This window comes from Trichomycterus rosablanca, chromosome 10 (assembly GCF_030014385.1).
Source record: "Trichomycterus rosablanca isolate fTriRos1 chromosome 10, fTriRos1.hap1, whole genome shotgun sequence".
NCBI lineage: Eukaryota > Metazoa > Chordata > Actinopteri > Siluriformes > Trichomycteridae > Trichomycterus > Trichomycterus rosablanca.
In genome coordinates this window covers 34,088-50,423 of record NC_085997.1, presented here as the reverse complement: position 1 = coordinate 50,423, position 16,336 = coordinate 34,088, and the positions used below count along the sequence as shown (strand labels likewise).

Sequence of the window (16,336 nt, the reverse complement as noted above, 5' to 3'; positions counted from 1 at the left end):
TGTGTGATTTTTAATATAAATTTTGCCTTATTGAAAGAACTCAAACGAATAATTTTCGACATGAATGATTCTGTTCAAATGAATCATCTCTTGGAATCAAATCCCAGTTGTTACGTATATTTGAACAACAGAAGCTAAGGTAAGCAAAAGCGTGAGCTAAATCCTGTTTACCTGAGCTTCTGTTCTTTTAAATGATGATAAATTTATATTTAAATTACACAATAAGCAGCGATGGTGTTTTTATGTGTTTGAGTGTCACAGTGACGTCATTTCAAAGATTCCCAAGAAAACAGTTAATTGATTCGATTCCATGAAATGATTCGTTTAAGGAGATTGATTCATGTGCAGAATGATTCATTTGAACAGAATCATTCGTGTCGTTTTACCGTGCAGTCTGTACTTTTGGATTTAAACACATTTACAAAAGAATGGATTATATTTCTAATGGAACAACACACGGATATAAATTTGGTTCGAGTCATGTTGAAGAACAGAAGTTAAGGTAAGCGCGTTATATTAACATTAATGAGCTAACGTGAATTACTGTGTTTTACAAGACAACTTTCCTCATGACGTCACGATGGCGCTACACTTGTTTAAAAATATAATTTAGTTTTTTTAATCCAGTTTCGGAAACTTACACCTGTGACTAAATTCATTTAGTATTTTAATGCTAACTTCATCTAATGATTCATATCTTTAATGAGCTTTGTAACACCTGGTTGCACTAATTACACCTGATTTGTTCTCATTAGGACCATCAGGTGAAAATACCCTCCTCATTCATTTTAATAAGAAAATAATTCAAAACTAAAAATCTGCTAATATTGTTTGTGATTTACAACAGTCACCGAGTCTCTTCTTTCCTGGATTCAGTTTCAAAATGAATCAGTTTGAGTCAAAAATGCATTTATTATCTGATTCTAACATCTTAATCAGATCTGGTTCTGCTGGTGTGACAAAGTAAATATCGATAATAAAGTAATATCTTTATTGTTATTTTAAGTTATGCAAACATTTTTATGCAGCTACATGTCAGACCAAATGACAAACGTGTAGAATTTTATATTAAACATTAAAATTTGAATGAAGTTCATGAAGTGCTTTTGTAGAACAGAATCAGTACTGTAACTGCTCTAAATGTTCTAAAATTTAATTTTCATAGATTTTCTTTGGTGTAAGAGACCACAAATCCACAAACTAAATCTTCTCCAGAATATCTAATCTTCTGTATATATTTACCATCCTGCAGCTTTGGGTTCCTAGTCCAGTGAACATGAAGTTCTGATCTGTAGCTCCTCATTCTGAGTTCTGCATCTATAGGTCAGTGAACATATTTGTCCATGAAGGAAATTAGATCTAACAGTCTCTTTTGGACCTGATTCAGGTCTCAGTGCAGAAGCGTTCATTTATTAGTGATCCAGTGATATCTCTGACCCTTCCCCCCCCCCCTTCTCCCCCCCCCCTTCTCCCCCCCCCCCCCTTCTTCCCCCCCCCCCCCTCTCCCCCCCCCCCCCCCCCCTTCTCTCCCCCTTCTCCCCCCCCCTTCTCTCCCCCCTTCTCTCCCCCCCCTTCCCTCCCTTCTCCCCCCCCCCCCCTTCCCCCATCGATAAGTATCATCTGCTCTTTCCCTGGTGTTTGTCTGAAGTAACACCAGAAACCTCCACAAAGTCCTTCACTACCACCTTGGATTCACCGAGTTTCTTTATGCAGCGGTTGATGGTCCGGACCACGTGGGCCAGTCTTCGATCGAGGGCCTGTAGGTGTAGTTCTGTTAGGATGGGTCTGAGTGGGTCTTGCATTAACGATTCCCTCATCACATCACTCAGACGGTATTCAGCTTGAACCAGCAGCTGCAACCGGAGTAACGTAGAGCGTTTGATTCTATAAGAAAGAACCAGGACAGAAGAACCATCAGAACAATAACTGCATTTATAAACTTGTTATAATATCTTTTTCTACATTTCTTTCAGTTTGAATGTAGTGTTAAACCATTTTCTGCTGCTAAACTAAAACATTGAGATTTATTCAGCTGTCTTATGATGACGGATGAAAACGTGTAGATGTGTAAGAACCCTTGATACAAAGTTTTGCTAAGCTAGAATATTATAATGCTAACTGCTAATGTAAACTGACAATTCTTGGCAAATGTAGGAATAAACTTTGATACCACTTTTATTATACACATTTCTGGACAGATTAAATACATTTACACTCATTTCAGCTGACTGATGAGTATTGTCACTGAGTAAAAATACAAAACAAAAGCATTTCCTTAATAGAAGAAACATGTACTTACATGCAGCACTGGGTTAGCGGTGCCAGGATTGATATTTCATCAACGGAGTGCTTCCCAAATCTGTACCACATTAGCTGAGCATGAACAATTATATTACAAATAAAACAGATTATTGTATAAAAGATTTGGCATATACCCTCTGGCATTGTCGAGGTGCAGCAGAAATCCCTCATCACCGAATTTAGTAAAGATTTCATAGTGGTGTCGGTCCATGTTCCCTAAAAATGTCATAAAAAACAAACAAAAAACAGAACATTTAAGGCGGTAGTAGCAGCATTTACACTACATGGCCAGAAGTATGTGGACTCATAAAAAAATCCCACCCTGTTCCATGTACATTTATATGAAATTGAGTCACTTTTGCAAACTCAACTTTAAAAAAAAAACCCTTCCAACAGACATTTTGAACGTGGCGGCCAATCAACTTCTTCTACAGCAAACTGTGTCTATCACCTGGTGGTTGCAGGTTCATGTGAGCTTCGTGGCTTCTTTCTACAGTAACACTGATAAGTCGAGCAGAACTAACAGGGTTGATGTTTGACTTGGTGGAAAGGTTCTGTGCTATAAAGGTTCTTTATGAGATCTTCTGAACTCTGCAGTTCATGTCATTCCACAGACATTGGAATGACATGAACTGCATGACATGAACTGCATTATAGGCCTATTTCCAAGCTGCCCTTTATTTCAATAATCTTGGAGAAAGTTGTTTATGCTCAGCTGAAAGTTTTTCTTTATGAGCATAATATCCTGGAGGTCGTTCAGTCTGGTTTTAAAACCCTCCATAGCACAGAGTCAGTGTTGCTTAGGGTCTTCAACGACATCCTCCTGGCCAATGATTCTGGTGACCATATGATCCTTGTCCTGTTGGATCTAACTGCGGCTTTTGACACAGTGGATTATAACATTTTAGTTTCCCGGTTGCAGCACCTAGCGGGCATCCGTGGTAGTGCTTTGGAATGGTTTAGGTCCTATCTGATGGACAGAACTTTGTGTGTGAGTTTTGCTGGTTCAGACTCCTCCTCAGCTCCCCTGCCGTATGGGGTTCCACAGGGCTCAATTTTAGGACCCCTCCTCTTCTCACTTTATCTGCTTCCACTGGGCTCCATTTTGAGAAAGCATGGCATCTCATTTCATTGCTACGCTGATGACAGTCAGATATATGTCCCGCTGAAGAAGAAAGATGCTTTTTCTATTAAGCCACTTCTGTTATGTCTTAATGACATTAAAGCCTGGATGGCCTTAAATTTTCTGAATTTCAATGAAAAGAAAACAGAAGTGATGGTGTTTGGTACCAGTGGTTCTTGTGAAGCCCCTCCTGTTGATTTGGGCCCTTTGACACAGTATGTGAAGCATACAATCTCTAACTTGGGTTTTAAGATGGACAGTGATTTTAAATTGGACCGTCAAATTGGTGCAGTAGTCAAATCCAGCTTTTTTCACTTGAGGCAGCTGGCAAAGGTGAAGTCAATCCTTTCACATGGGCACTTTCAAACAGTGATCCATGCCTTCATCACATCTCGGCTGGACTACTGTAATGCACTTTATTTTGGAGTCAGCCAGTCCTCCCTCAAACGTCTCCAGTTAGTGCAACATGCTGCCGCCCGACTTTTAATGGGATCATGTAAGAGAGAGCATATAACCCCCATTCTGGCCTCCCTCCATTGGCTGCCTGTGCATTTCAGAGTAAATTTTAAGATTCTGTTGTTTGTTTTTAAATCTTTAAATGGACTTGCCCCACCTTACCTCGCTGAGCTGCTCCATCCCCACACTTCTGCTCGGTGCCTCAGGTCAGCTGATCAGCTGCTCCTGGAGGTGCCAAGGTCAAATCGTAAGCTCTGGGGGATAGAGCTTTTTCAATCGCTGCCCCTAAATTATGGAACAACCTACCACTCCATATTAGACAGGTCTCTTCACTGGCTATTTTTAAAACTAGTCTTAAAACCCATTTTTATTCCTTGGCTTTCAATCCAGCATGAGACTTTGCTCTTGTTTTATTTGCCTTATTAGTTTTTATCGTTTCATTTGTTTCATTTATTTCTTTTATTGTTTTTATTGTTTTTATCTTCTCATTGTTTCTACCGTTTGTTTTATGTTTTATAATTATCTATGTACAGCACTTTGTCACAGCTGCTGTTGTTTTAAAGTGCTCTATAAATAAAGTTGAGTTGAGTTGAGACAGTGCACTTTTTTTTGTGTGTTTGGAGGCTGTCCACTTACTTTTAGTAATTTACTGAATGCTTATGTACCTGTTAGGAAGTCAAATATAGCCATGTCGATGATGTTGAGTAGTCTGTTTCCAGAATTGTAAGGGTAGAGTCTTTTAATGGTGTCGCAGTACGATGGATTTACTTCCCACCTAAAATAATCAAATAATAATGGTGAGAAACGTTCAGTCTGAGAAACATTTACACTTACTGATTAAATCTTCAAAAAGTGTTAAAAGTATTATTTAATGTCAATTTGTGTACTACATTCTTACATTTGACTGTGTTTTTTAGAAACAGTAAATAACTTTATAAAGATAATCAGTATATAGTTTAAATAAAAATAACTGACACGGTAGTATCATTAGACATGTTAGAATACTTGAGTTTTTGCCGTGGTTATACCTACTCCTCTTTGCCTGTAAAGGTGTAGGAGCGGATCCAAGGGCTGGGGATGGAGATTCGGGGGGCGATGCTCAGTCCAGGCAGATAGGCTGACATGGATCCTTCTAGAAGGTCTGGCTGGCCACACACTGCGTACTCGGTCTTACACACGTACAGGCACTTAGCAAAAAAGCACGTGTTGTTTGCTAACCGGGAGAAACAATAGAACAAATTTACATCAACAATCTGTTTTACTGGACGTGTCCAGCTCCAGTTCATTCAAAATACTAAAACTGTAGTGCTAAAGAAATGTATAAATGCACAATAAAGTTAATCAGTAAAAACACTGGAACATGACAGATTCTTGATTTTACTGTGGTTTACTAGGGTTAGGGTTTTCAGTATGTGGAATGTGGTTTGCATACAGAATCTATTTAATTGAACTTTAGTATGAAGGTTCCTGTTGAGTCTGGATTCTCTAAAGGTTTCTTGTTTATAATATCTGAGGCGTTTTCCTGCCACTGTGGCTCTGTGTTGCTCATGATGAGATTTGAGAATCTGTTTGATGGTTTGAGGTTTAAATGAGTTAGGATGTGAAGGTTTGCAGTAAATAAATGAGGTTTGAGTAAGCTATGAATGGGTGATGTATGAATGAAGGAAGTGAGTGTGGTGAAAATAAGTAAGATGTAATTGAGGTGTGAATGGATCCAGTATAAATTGGTGAAGTGTAAATGGGTGAGGTTACCTGGTGAGATGAAAAAGACACTGCGTAGTTCCTCGTTGTACGTAGTGTATAAAATCTCTTTTGTGATGTTAACGAGCCTCCCAACCACAGGGGGCACTCTCCGGAAATCCAGCACTCTGAAAGTCATTCTTCATTTACTTGTAATGTAATAATGTGTTAATATAAAACAGGTATGATATAATAATGTGATTTAATTGTTATACAATATCAAAAGTACTGTGTTGATGTTATAGGTAAATAAGGTGAAGATGGTGGTGGTAGTGGGCAAAGTGGATGTGGTGGGCATGATGGAGTTAGTGGATGTAATGGCTGAGGTGGAGATGATGGACCTGATGCAGTGAAAATAGTAAAAAAAAAGCAGCTAGGTTAACAATCATGTTAGACTGTTAGACCACCTGAACCATTAAATTAAAAATATAAGATACGCTGGTCAGCCTGGCTGCGTGTGTAACACTAATAAACCCAGTGACCCCAAAAATAAATAAAAAGAATCTAAATCTCAGAGTTTCAGGATCACTTAGCCGTTGATTTAGCCACAGCACATTGGGAGAGTAAAGTTCTCACACACAGCCTGAGAAATCTGTCCCGACATGTTCAGGATCTTCTGTGTAATTGGTTTTAGTGGTTTTTACTAGAAGAAATGAGCTTTGTCTTTATTGAAGTGTTCACAGTAGCTACTGGCATTGGGTGGGTGATGAGAGGTGATTATGTAGATTAAGGGTTTAGTATTATTGCAGTTTTGAGATTGCTAAACCAGAGGGATTGCTAACCCTAGACTCCAGACAAACCAGCATCTGTACTAATGTTAAACCTACAAACTGTCCTTATATTTCATTATTCTGTGTGTGTGTGTGCGTGCGGGTGTGTGTGTGTGTGTGGGAATAAATCTTATTACACAGATTTATTCTGTGTAATAAATCATTGTAATTTATCCCTGAAATACAAAAGCCCATAGTTGCAAACTCACCATTTAAAATTTACACTCTTTAATATGGTACCGACATCTTACTTATGATCATAATAATATATAGTAATATATCATTAGTAAACATCATTATTAAATATATACTTGATTTGGAGAAATTGAATTTTGTAGTGTTGGCTTTAACAATGAATATATAATGTTAAATATATAACATTAAAGTGTAACTTTTTCTACAAAGGATTAAACACCAAACCTGTCCAGGTGAAATGAGGCAATCTCAGCGTTGTGTCTTTGGAAGTCAACGAAATAAAAAAAGTCCTCCGGTGTTTCCTCATGACGTTCTTGTCTGGAAAATCAATGTATATATTTATAGGCCGATACACTAGCCAAATCAGCTCAGTGAACCAGAATTATCCGCTGTGACGACGCCTAATATGGAATCAGCCAAAAAAAGAACACGTCTTACCTCATGGGTTTAAACATTGCTTTTCCAAAGTCCTGGAACTTGAGTGCAAGCTTCAGGTGATGCCCACTGGGCTTAACCACTGATTAAAGAGATAAAAAATAATGTATTAATTTTTTTTTCTTAATTAGCAATTTAAATGCACGTTAAAATGGCGTGGTTGATTCCCAGGTCATCTCGGGAATACAGTGCATAACGATTTATTCCTGAATGGAATTTAAGCCAACTGGCGTCAGGGTTAAAGGTCACAGATTTGTCAGGAATTGAGATGTTTGATGCTGCTGCAGCTTCAACATAAAACTTCTGCTGTCTGCCAAAAAGATTTTTCATTTTATTTATGGACTTTAATGTTTTACTGTTAATGTCAAACTTTATCTTTAAAATAATGTTATAAATTAATTCTTACTCAGATTATTCTTTGCATTCTCAAAAATTCATTTTTACATAACAACGATAAGTAAGTATGATAGGAGTGGATCGGGGGGGGGGGGTTGTTTTGTTAAATAAAAGCTCAAGTGGGCTTTTTAGTGCATTGACGAAGCCGTCAGCTCGTCTACAAATAAAGTAAAATGTGTTTCTATTAAAATAGTTGAAGCTAATTTACAAGCTGGTACACAAAAGTTAACGAATATACAAAATATTAATAAAATGACAAACGCTGTTATGAAAAAAGTTGGGACGTTCAGCAAAAGAAAAAAGAAAAAAAAACCTGTGATGTGTTTATTCTACTGAATCTTTATTTAACTGATAAAAATAGAAAGAAAATATTTAGATTTTGATGCCTTCAACAAACTTGAATAAGATGGGCCAACTCTACCAGAAATCGTGTTAGTAAATGAAAATCTTCTTCCCCTTAAAGCTTCTCTCAGCGTCCAAAAAGGTGTAAATCAGATGGAGCTAAATCAGGACTATAAGCGTCTCTCGGTCTCTGAGACACGAGTGATTCCTCCTCCTCCACCCTCACCGAGCAGAACCACAATATACACGTGAGGAAACTTTCTGAAGATCCCTCGTATGTGTTTTCATCTTTCACTGTTACTGCAGAGTTAATCATTATATAGGTCTATTCTTTAATGAATTCATGTTTTAATATAAAACTCCACACTGATTTATTTGTAGGATTTTTATTTTTGCTTGTGTGTTTTATCTGAGTGAGTTTGTTCTGCATTGTGCCCTAAATAAACTGTCTGCGTTGGTGCTTTTGTGGTTTAGAATATTCTCTTTTTGGACAATGCGAGAGTTTAATTACAGAGGGTTTTATTTAAACTGGTAGCTGGTGTTTAGAGGGCTTGGTCATGGCAAGTTTACCAAAACCCCAGTGTGGCTTTAATGTGCGTCTGAGACTCAGTTGCATTAAAATAGCCGACGCAGACTGTCTAGATTTAAATCTGTTCAGTAAATCTGTAAAGTTCAGTAACACATTTTATAAAGCAGACACAAAAGTTTAAAGTGCAGGTTTATTTTCTGCTGTCAGATACATGGCCATAAGTTTGTGGACACTCTTTCTTATGTGTTATTTTTGTTGTTTCACCCACACCCGTTTCCAATAATACAAAAAAGTGTTTCTGCTAGATGTGTCCTGTTCATTACGTTCGTTATTGTGAAGTGAAACAATGAGCTGGATCAAATGTTCAACAAGCACTAAATGTAATGTTCACATGTGCACATACTTTTGGCCAAGTGATGTGAAATTAAAGTTTAGGGAGAATCGGAGTCGAATAGTAAATCTTACCCTGTGAGCAATCACACGACCCTTTCAGTGCTTTTTCATCCTGGGTGTAATCTGAAATAATGAAAGATTTAATCAGGTTTTACCCCGTTCTCAATTAAAAACATCAAAAACTTGCTAAAGACTTATAAAAACAGGTCGTGTAAACTTGTGGTCGTGTATATTACCGTGATGTGGCTACAGCGAGTACGGTAGTTCTTGTGCTTGTATTATTTATGATTTTTACATAAGCATAACTCTATAATCAATATTTTTGTGTGTTGGGTCATTAATTATTAATACAGGAATGGATTGTGAAGTTAGGGTTAGGATTAATAATAATTACTCACCGGCGCTGATGATGTTGGCCTTGTTCATATCCTGCAGTAGCTGGTTGATTCCCAGGTCATCTCGGGAATACAGTGCATAACGATTTATTCCTGAATGGAATTTAAGCCAACTGGCGTCAGGGTTAAAGGTCACAGATTTGTCAGGAATTGAGATGTTTGATGCTGCTGCAGCTTCAACATAAAACTTCTGCTGTCTGCCAAAAAGATTTTTCATTTTATTTATGGACTTTAATGTTTTACTGTTAATGTCAAACTTTATCTTTAAAATAATGTTATAAATTAATTCTTACTCAGATTATTCTTTGCATTCTCAAAAATTCATTTTTACATAACAACGATAAGTAAGTATGATAGGAGTGGATCGGGGGGGGGGGGGGGGGGTTGTTTTGTTAAATAAAAGCTCAAGTGGGCTTTTTAGTGCATTGACGAAGCCGTCAGCTCGTCTACAAATAAAGTAAAATGTATAATTGGTGAGTGCTGGTAAAACTGCTAAAGTTTATCATAACAGGAAATCCACTCTGTTTCATTCTCTTAATAATGTTTTGAACAATTTAAAGTTATGAATTGTATTGTTTCTTTTTTTTTAAATGGTGTATACATTTTATACAGTTTAGATTGGTGCATCTCACTTCAAGACTTGTATGAAGTAGTTAAATGTAGCACTGACCTGAACCTTTACCTGAAATATTGATCCATCTGCTAATATTTGCTCGCAGACTTTGTTAGTATTACTGAAAATGCTTTCATGTGATAAATGTTGTTGTGTATGTTGTGTTTTCTCTTTATTTTATACTTAATATTTATAAACGTCATATACAGACACTGATAGAAATGACACTGATACATAATTTGTCATTAAATATTCCAAAAATGTTTAGTTTTTTAGTATTTTAGTGTCATTACAGGCATTTTGCCTGTTTATTAAAGTTTTTAAAATTAAAGTCAGAAAACACGTTGGTAACCAGTACAGTATGTGATTAGAGATGCTGCTCTATCAAAATGTATTGTTCACCAGAACAGCACTGGAGTGGTTTTGGGTTTTTGGATTTGGGCACGGCTCTGAATGTCCCTGAGTGGCTCAGCTGAAGCTCAGACTTAAACGTTAACAAACATTGATGTGTTTTGTAGTGATTTCAGTAGGTCAGTGTGTTTTAGGTTATGATGAACTTCAGGTTATGAAGCAACATTTCTGTGAATAAAAGAGCATTTCTGTTAGCTTAATGAAGCCTTTTAACAGAGTAAGGAGACCTTGACCCTGTCCTGTCCCCCCATGTTACAATACACATGTACATAAACCTTTAAAATGATGTAATTAAAATAAAAGTATTTCAAGTTTGGACACACAAACCTTTAAACCAGCAGATCAGTAGATGATCCTGACCTTAGTTCTGGTTTTTAACAGACTTTGCACTTGTGTCTTAAACAGTTGATCCTTTTGTCCACAATTACTTGCTAACTAATCCAGAATCTGCTAGTGTGACCTCTTTGAATTTTACAGGTGTAAAAAATACACTGGTCAGGGTTGTGGTGGATCCAGTGTGCATTAACACACCCCTGACTTTTTTTTTTTAACTGTCAAGACTTTGTATACATGTTTACATTAATTAGTATTTAAATAATATTAAATGGCTCCCTGTGAACCAAATGAACCCAAAGCTGGTACTATTGTGCCCACAACCTGGTCAATGTCACTCACCTTTCCCATCGTGCCACTCTCCTTTTATAATATTCCATCAGCTGTTCTTTCTCCATTAGCTGCTCGGCCGCAGTGAGCTCTGGTACACCAATGTTGTACAGTGGGTGTTTAAAAAGCCTCTCCAGCTTGGACCCCTGTTCAGATGTGAAGTTTGGGCTTGAGAGCCATTTTTGGGAGACCTGCTCAGTATATACATTGCTAGCATTCGCCCCACGACAGTTGCAGCTCACTCTCCAGGAACGATGGGACCAGGTTCTGAGCCTGGGTAGCAAAATAAAATAGAAATCGAGAAACAAAATGATGAGCAGTGTGACGATCAACAGGAAGCGGTCCCTCCTCATTCTGATCGTCAGTGTGTGAACACAAGATAAAAACTCAAGATTTGATATGTGACCATGCTATGTTATTCCAAATGGACCAGGATGTAGAAGATCTTCTGCTGTGTTTGAGTATGTTTCTCCTCTAACAGACCTTTTTTAACTGGAGCTCAGACAAATGGGACGTTACTGCTGCAGCCTGAAGCTCCACCTGCTGCTTCCCACTACACATGTAGTTACACACACACACACACACACACACACACACACACACACACACACACACACACACTCAGACACATAATTATACACACACACATGCAATGAGTTAGAATACCAGTCACACAGACAAGTATAATGTGTGTGTAATTAAAAGTGTGCGTGTCTGTATATAATTGTGTGTGTGTGTGTGTGTGTGTGTGTGTGTGTGTGTGTGATTATGTATGTGTGTATAATTGAGTGTGTGTATGTACTCAGAAATGTTTTTTATTAACTTATAAAGAAGTTGATTGATCTATCTATCTAATACATTTTTATTTTTTAAAATAATTTATACATTTTATATATAGTGTGTATTTTTTGGCCATCAATTTTTTGTTTTAAACATTTTGTTTATGATTATTAATACTTTCGTGTTTGCAAAAATTAATTAAAATCTTCAGACTGAAATGAATTACATATCCCGTTCATGTGAACATTTGTCCTGTTGCTAAATGCTGTAGGAAACATTTCCAGCTGTACTTGTTAAGATATTTTCGAACATTTCTGAGTGTGCGAGTGGTTTTTAACTCTGAGGTTTTGTCATTGTGTTGTTTTGAGAGAAAACCACCAGAGAACAGAAAAAATGACCGGCATTATATTTATCCTCAGTACAGCTCAGCCCTTTCACAACTGCAAAACATTCATTACACCATCACACCCTCTCACAATCCTGAATCCCACAACGCCCTGCTCTCTCTATACACTCGCTTTATTCTAACTGGATTATTTAGGATAAATAGTTATACTGTTGTGTTTAAATGAAAAGCAGCACCTCTAATCAGGACCAGCAGCTCGCGGAGGTCACAGCAGCTGTTTATGATGCTGATGTTTCCAGATGTTTGGAGGGGTACTGTGTGGTTGGGTAACACCCTGCCTGTTACTACGATGGTGTGAACTCATTGCTGATGGTTTGCCAGGGATTAAACTGAGACTGAGTAATGTAGGGAGAATTAGATGGATTTGTGAGGGTGGAGGCTCTAACATGTTCCTCTGAGAGATGATCTCTGTGCCCATTTGTTAACAATTCTGCTCAAAAACAGTGATAATCCACATCTATATATGTGTGTTTTGTATACATTTTGCATATGTTTTTTATTACATGATGAAACTCATTATGATACAGGTTCTTAATTAGGTTTTCAGATGGTCAAGTTAAATACAGGATGTTTAAAAATGTAGAAAAGTTTCCACATTCCCAGACAAGAAGCTGAGCCAAACTTCATTTCAACATGCTTTTATTCTCCAGCTCGACGTCACTGGATCGGTGGAACATCTGATAAATCAAAGCTCTCATGTTCAGCTGAACTGAAGTGGAATGTCTGTTGTAAAGTCTGCCAGGGGACACGGTGTAGACGCTACTGCTGGCACTGAAATGTGCTGGAATATAAAACTCTTCTCTCTGCACTCATAATAATAATGTACATTAATCACACTGTATTCTTACATACAGGAGAACTTCAGCTTATTCATGTAGCTGATTTTATTGCACATCTGCAAAGCAAGAGGGGGGGGGGGGGGTAAACATTTTTAGGTCTCAGTAAACAGTCCCTTTTTACATGTTGGAGGGGGTGTGTGTTAGTTATGACCCTCCTCGGTTCATTTAAAAGTATGTGGAACAGTGGGCTTTTTTAATAAGGCCACCTTATTTGGGATAAAAATTGTTTAGTCGTTTGTAACACCAAAACCCAGAAGCACCAAAAAGTAGGTCTACACAGCCAAGGCGAGGTTTACATCATCATCTATGTTACTCAAATTTAACTAAATCTTTAGGTATTTAACTAAACTTTTTATTTTGTTGTCAAATCAACTAGTGCGATCAGAGCTGACGGGACTGTTTGGCTCTCCTTAAACACTGGCAGCTCAGTGGGACACTGATAACTGGAGCACACAGTCAGTTCACCTTCACTCAGGAATGTGGGAAGATGTGCAAGTCTTAGTGAAGGTCCTGACAGTCATTTAATTAGAACTCACTGGTGTGGTGCTGGAGTTTTGGTAATCACATGTTTGGTGTGAAGCAGTGTGAGGGTGGAGGACTGTTCTAATTACATGAGGAGTTTGTGTAATCACATTCAGCACATTTATCAGAAGTGATGATATAGGTTTGTCAACACAATTTGAAATTAGATTTTAGTCACCATTGTTTACTCAAGAGTTTATTAGACTGAACCAGGTGGTGTTTGAGATTTTTTTGCTTATTTTCTCACAATCGCAGGTTGGTGTGGTGCAATTTGAGCTTTGAGTTATACAAGATGATGTTGCTGTTAAGAAAATACATGTGCTGGTGCATTTGTGTATAATCATCAAAAATATATGTTGCGCACTTAATTGTCATTAATATATACATAAGTGCTTTTTAAATGTAAAAACTATATTCACACAGAGATCATATTCTTGGAACTAAGAGATAACTCAGAATTAATTTAGACATTATTAACTTTAAGGTCCAGGATGTATTTTATTGTTCTCTTTAGAAAATGTGTGAATCCAAACGGGTGATCTGTTAAGATTTCAAAAGAACATATGCAAATTATGCTAACAGGCAGGGGGCATGGCTATAAAACCCACCCAACAATGAAAATTCGATTTTCCGCAAAACAGGATCTGATTCAGTGACTCTACAGCGCCACCTGCCTGTCAATTTTCCGATATGTTCTTGGAATCCAAGCTCCCTATTTTGGCCTTTTTAAGAGCTTCTTTAAATTAAGTTCATATTTAGGGTTATTATAATTTTTCAAAAACTGTATAGAAAAACCCAAACCCTAAACCCAAAGACCAAACCTTTAACCCTAACCCCTACTCTCACACACATGCTAGTTGTCAGTCAGGGAAAATACTATATTTGATGCTGTAACCATGTTTATCTGAGATTTGTAGTGTCATCTTACACACACACACACACACACACACACACACACTCACACACACACCACTGTACTTGTGTTGCTTCTAAATAAAAGCCTTAATTCTAAATGTATCAGCTGAACTAAAGTTGATTTAAACATTTGTGTGTTGCAGTTTGAGTACATGGCACAGCATCTGGTGTTTGCTAACTGCATCCCACTGATCCTCAAGTTCTTTAATCAGAACATCATGTCCTACATAACTGCTAAAAACAGGTAACACACACACACACACACACATCAACATTCTACACACAGCACCAATGTGTTCTCACCTGTTCTGTGGTTGTAAGAATTGGTGGTGTTGGAACTCATGGTTGATGAGTTCATCGCGGCTGGTTTAGATTTTGTATTGGTATAACAGCTTCGATTGTGATTTTAACGCGTAATAATTCCGTTATTTCCTGTTGTGGTTAGAGCGGCAGTGTGCACAAACATTCTGAGAGTGAGTCTGAAATGAGCCGTGCTCCTGCAGTCTGTACGACTTACAGATCTAAAGCTTTGCTCTCACCGTAAAAGAAGACTCTGATGTTGCAATGAATTTAAATGATCTTTTTAACCAACAGCATTTACTAAACATTTACTAATCTGTGGGTTAATCAGTAGACACAGAATCATGCATGTTTATATTTGTGTCACACTGCTAGCCTCGGTGTGCTCATATGTGCCACGCCCCTCTTCTCCGTGAGCACACTCACTCCTGCCATGCCTCACTCCTGATTGGTCCCCCTGAGCAATCAGCCCCAGCTGATCCTAATCAGGGACCATTTAAAAGGAGAGCTGAGGAACAGGCTGGCAGGGGTTATTTTATTTTGGTTTGGTTTGGTTTGGTTTGGTTTGGTTTGGTTTGGTTTGGTTTTGGATTGGATTGGATTGGTTTCGTTTCATGGTTGCTCTGTCTGTCTGCTCTGTCTGTCTGCCTGCCTGCTCTGCCTGCCTGCTCTGTCTGCTCCTATTTAGCCTTTGTCTCAGTTTGTTAGCCCTCTGTGTGTTATCTCTGTGTTAGCCTGTCCGTTAGCCTGTTAAGTCTGTTTAGCCTGTTTAGTCTTTGTTTGCCCTGTTAGTCTGTTTAGTCCTGTTCAGTCTGTTTAGCCCTGTTCAGTCTGTTTAGTCCTGTCTAGTTCTTGTTTAGCTTAGCATAGTTTCCGTTAGCCCTGTAGGTTTGTTTGTATTCCTTTGTTTTGTCTGTCTATCAATAAATCCTCTGTTTTCATTCATCTCTGCATTTGTGTCCGTCCCTCCTGTCTGTCTAGCCCACATAGCGTTACAATTTGATCATTTTTTATTTTACTAAATTAAAATACAACATTTTTATGGTAGCTCAGTCTGGAATTCAGCTCTTATTAACCTGGCTGGTAGAATAATCAAATATAGAAAACCTTCTTAATCAGAATACATTGAATCTGTTAGGACCTAAAACCTCTGATTATAAAAAAATCTGTAAATAACCTGTAAATCAGTCACTGCTGCATTTGGTTACAGTGAACATGCTTTTCTCTGTCTACATGATAATTGTTTCAAATAATTGTAATATCATAATAAAAAAATTAAAAACATGGGTGAGTTTAACAACTCTGTAAATGTGCTGTGAGTGTGTTGAACAGTATATCAGTGCTGGATTTTCCCTACTGTGTTCATGACCTGCCTGAATTGACAGAAGAGAGTCTGGTCTCTAATACACACTCAAGATTTTACATATACCCTTACTACACATTGCACCTCTTATTAACGTGTGTGTGTGTGTGTTTTATATATAGGAAGCAGGAGATAATAATCAGTTCTGTTGGAGAAATCTATTTTCCTGTATTAATTTCCTCCAGATTCTCAAACTCACCAAGTGGAAACACTCCAGAACTATGGTACACACACACACACACACACACACACACACACACACACACACACACACACACACACACACACACACACACACACACAGACACAGACACTTTTACAAACTTACATACCCTAACCCTACTGATAAACACTGCACTATATCTTATAGTTTCTTTTTTAAAACCAGCATCAAATGTACAGTCAGTAGTTGTGCATCCACAGAGGTTATTTGTACTGTAGTTGCAACT

At 37.8% G+C, this 16,336-nt stretch overlaps 1 protein-coding gene across 1 annotated transcript; it reads right to left on the bottom strand.

Annotated features, from left to right (window-relative positions):
- Positions 1–1,605: 1,605 nt before the first annotated feature.
- On the bottom strand, positions 1,606–11,193 carry fam20a (FAM20A golgi associated secretory pathway pseudokinase). Its single transcript, XM_063003442.1, has 11 exons — positions 10,775–11,193; positions 9,079–9,272; positions 8,753–8,803; positions 7,024–7,102; positions 6,811–6,903; positions 5,633–5,748; positions 4,913–5,093; positions 4,546–4,655; positions 2,436–2,517; positions 2,300–2,359; positions 1,606–1,884 (listed from the first exon to the last, which is right to left on the bottom strand). The coding sequence occupies exons 1-11, from the start codon at positions 11,113–11,115 to the stop codon at positions 1,617–1,619; spliced, it is 1,575 nt and encodes a 524-aa protein (XP_062859512.1). The 5' UTR covers positions 11,116–11,193; the 3' UTR covers positions 1,606–1,616.
- Positions 11,194–16,336: the final 5,143 nt, after the last annotated feature.

Bases quoted from the DNA above. Each gene is read 5' to 3' on its own strand.
- fam20a (XM_063003442.1), bottom strand. From the start codon at position 11,115: ATGAGGAGGGACCGCTTCCTGTTGATCGTCACACTGCTCATCATTTTG. The intron at 5,094-5,632 runs GTAACCTCACCC...TCTCCCGGTTAG, and splicing joins TGTCTTTTTCATCTCACCAG to CAAACAACACGTGCTTTTTT. The intron at 4,656-4,912 runs GTAGGTATAACC...TGATTATTTTAG, and splicing joins ACCTTTACAGGCAAAGAGGA to GTGGGAAGTAAATCCATCGT.